The sequence below is a fragment of the Pterocles gutturalis genome, unplaced genomic scaffold, assembly GCF_000699245.1.
Source record: "Pterocles gutturalis isolate BGI_N339 unplaced genomic scaffold, ASM69924v1 scaffold4237, whole genome shotgun sequence".
Taxonomy (NCBI): Eukaryota; Metazoa; Chordata; class Aves; order Pterocliformes; family Pteroclidae; genus Pterocles; species Pterocles gutturalis.
The window spans coordinates 1-2,084 of NW_010115061.1; the positions used below are offsets into that span (position 1 = coordinate 1).

The 2,084-nt window shown below is 43.7% G+C and overlaps 1 protein-coding gene across 1 annotated transcript in view; it reads left to right on the top strand.

Moving 5' to 3' along the window:
- Positions 1–1,521: 1,521 nt before the first annotated feature.
- The window catches only part of PSMG2 (proteasome (prosome, macropain) assembly chaperone 2), a gene marked incomplete at its 5' end in the record, with an annotated part of 5,503 nt that continues 4,940 nt past the window's right edge, over positions 1,522–2,084 (top strand). The window contains one exon of the mRNA XM_010075022.1: positions 1,522–1,699. Coding sequence (XP_010073324.1) covers positions 1,522–1,699 — 178 coding nt within the window. The remainder of the gene's footprint in view (positions 1,700–2,084) is intronic.

The window sequence follows — 2,084 nt, forward strand, 5'->3', positions numbered from 1 at the left end:
CAGGGCTTCGCCCCGCTCTGGGGGGTGTGGGCAGCGGCTGTCTCCCGGGCGCCCCCGCGCCTGTGGGGCAGGAGGGCCGGGACGCTTTGCTCTGTCTCCTTCTCTCTCCCTCTCTCTCCCTCCTGCCCCGGGGGTGCTTGCCTGCGGGAAAGCGCAGAGGCGCTGGGCAGGCCGTCGCAATGCCCGTGTGTATCTCGGCTGTTCTGCTGACTTAAAGGAGGGAGATTTGCAGGGGTCCCTCCCAGAGCTGTTTCTGGCAAAGCTCAGTGCGATCTGTTCCGTTTCCGCGAATTTCTCCCTCCTCAGTCCTCCGTGTTTTGCTCCGGTAAAGCTAAGTGTTATGTGCCGAGGTACGGCTATATATTTTGTCTCTAAGATTAAAATACCGTATGTCGTCTACAAGATTTGCGGTACCTGTGGATTGGCACTGAAATAGAAGGTTATTTTTTTCACGTAGATATGCGAGTTTCAATGAAAAATTCCTGATTTCTGCTTAAATATAAGCTCCAGTTAGGATTGGCTTAGGAAGTGCTTTGATTGTCTTCAGACATGGTATGAAACAAATTTAAGATAATCTCCCTAAGGTTACTTTGTTTATTGTGGGGCAAGAGTTCCACTGCAGGCTGTGAAGCAGCAAACTATTATTTTTCCTATTAGTGAGTCCCTTGTTATCAGCTTTCATCGAGGGCTGCACAGGCTGGGATGACTCTGCAGGCTGCACGGGAAGTCACTCCAGATCAGCTGACTGGGAGCAGGAAGTAGATCACTGCTGTTTCCTTTGGCTGCGAGTAACAGGCTGTTGAGTAACAGCCAGGTTGTAGTGACAGTATGTGAGTGTTGTTATGTCCTCTTTCACCGTGGGTTTGTCAGCATCAGATTCCACAGCTGGTGGTGGCAGCAATTTGTAGATACAGACTTGCTTATAAATTAGAGGGAAGTAACTGAAAATTTTACCGTTGTCTTCACGTAATAGTTTCTGTAGGACAGAAACTCTTGTGTTTCTCTTTCTGTGCCATCAGATTAGGTCGGTATCTGCCCCAGCTGGTGATAAACCATGGCAATTCCTATTCAGTTAATCCAAAATGACCCTTAGCATTTTCATCCTTAAAAGATGAAGAACGATCTGCTCTTGTATATGGGTAAATCTGAGATTTATAGGCTTAATATGCAGTATCACCACTACTGTTAGGTGTCACTTGAGGCCTGCTGGTCTCAGCATTAGTTGTTTGAGTGACTTTTTTCTACTCTCTATCAAAAAAAAAGAGAGGGAGGAGACAAGTTTCTAAACCTTTAAGATTACAATGAGATGGGATTGTTCACAGAAGTGGTCAAGATGTTTTTGTGGGACAGGGACCAAAGTCTGTATTAGCAATCTGCTGAGAAATACTCACCTTTGTCAGAGAATAAGCATCCACTTCTAGAAATCATATTTGACTAGAATTGTAGTAATTTAAACTTTCACTGTTTGAAGAGCCTATTGTATTGTCCATAAATCACAATGTAATTCAGTAACTTCTGTTACTTCAGCCAGCAGTGTCAGTGGGAAATGTTGGTCAACTGGCAATAGATCTAGTGATTTCCACACTCGATATGACTAAAGTTGGTTATTTCTACACTGATTGCCTGGTGCCGATGGTTGGAAATAACCCGTATGCAACAGGAGAACAAAACTCAATGGAGCTGAGTATAAATGCTGAAGGTGGGTATTGAATGCTGACGATATTTGCATGCTGCATAAGATGCAAGAATGTCACATTTACTCTTGTTATATTTTGCTTATGTGAACAATGTTTAAGGTCAGTAATAACAGCTTCAGTAACTTAACAGATAAGGCTGTATGTACACTTCACACAGGAAACTTGTTATTTTGGATAACCAATTTGACATACGGAACAACTAAGAAATGTTGAATTCAGCCATATTACAGTGCAGCAAAACTATCTGTGGTTTTAATCCAAAGCAGCATGAAGTGTAAACTGCTGTAATGCAAACTGAATTTCTGGTGTACAGAGGTATTTTTCCTCCCCCCCTCCTCTTTTTCCTTGTGTGGTGTTTCTCCCTCCCCCCCTTCAAATGCTTAATGA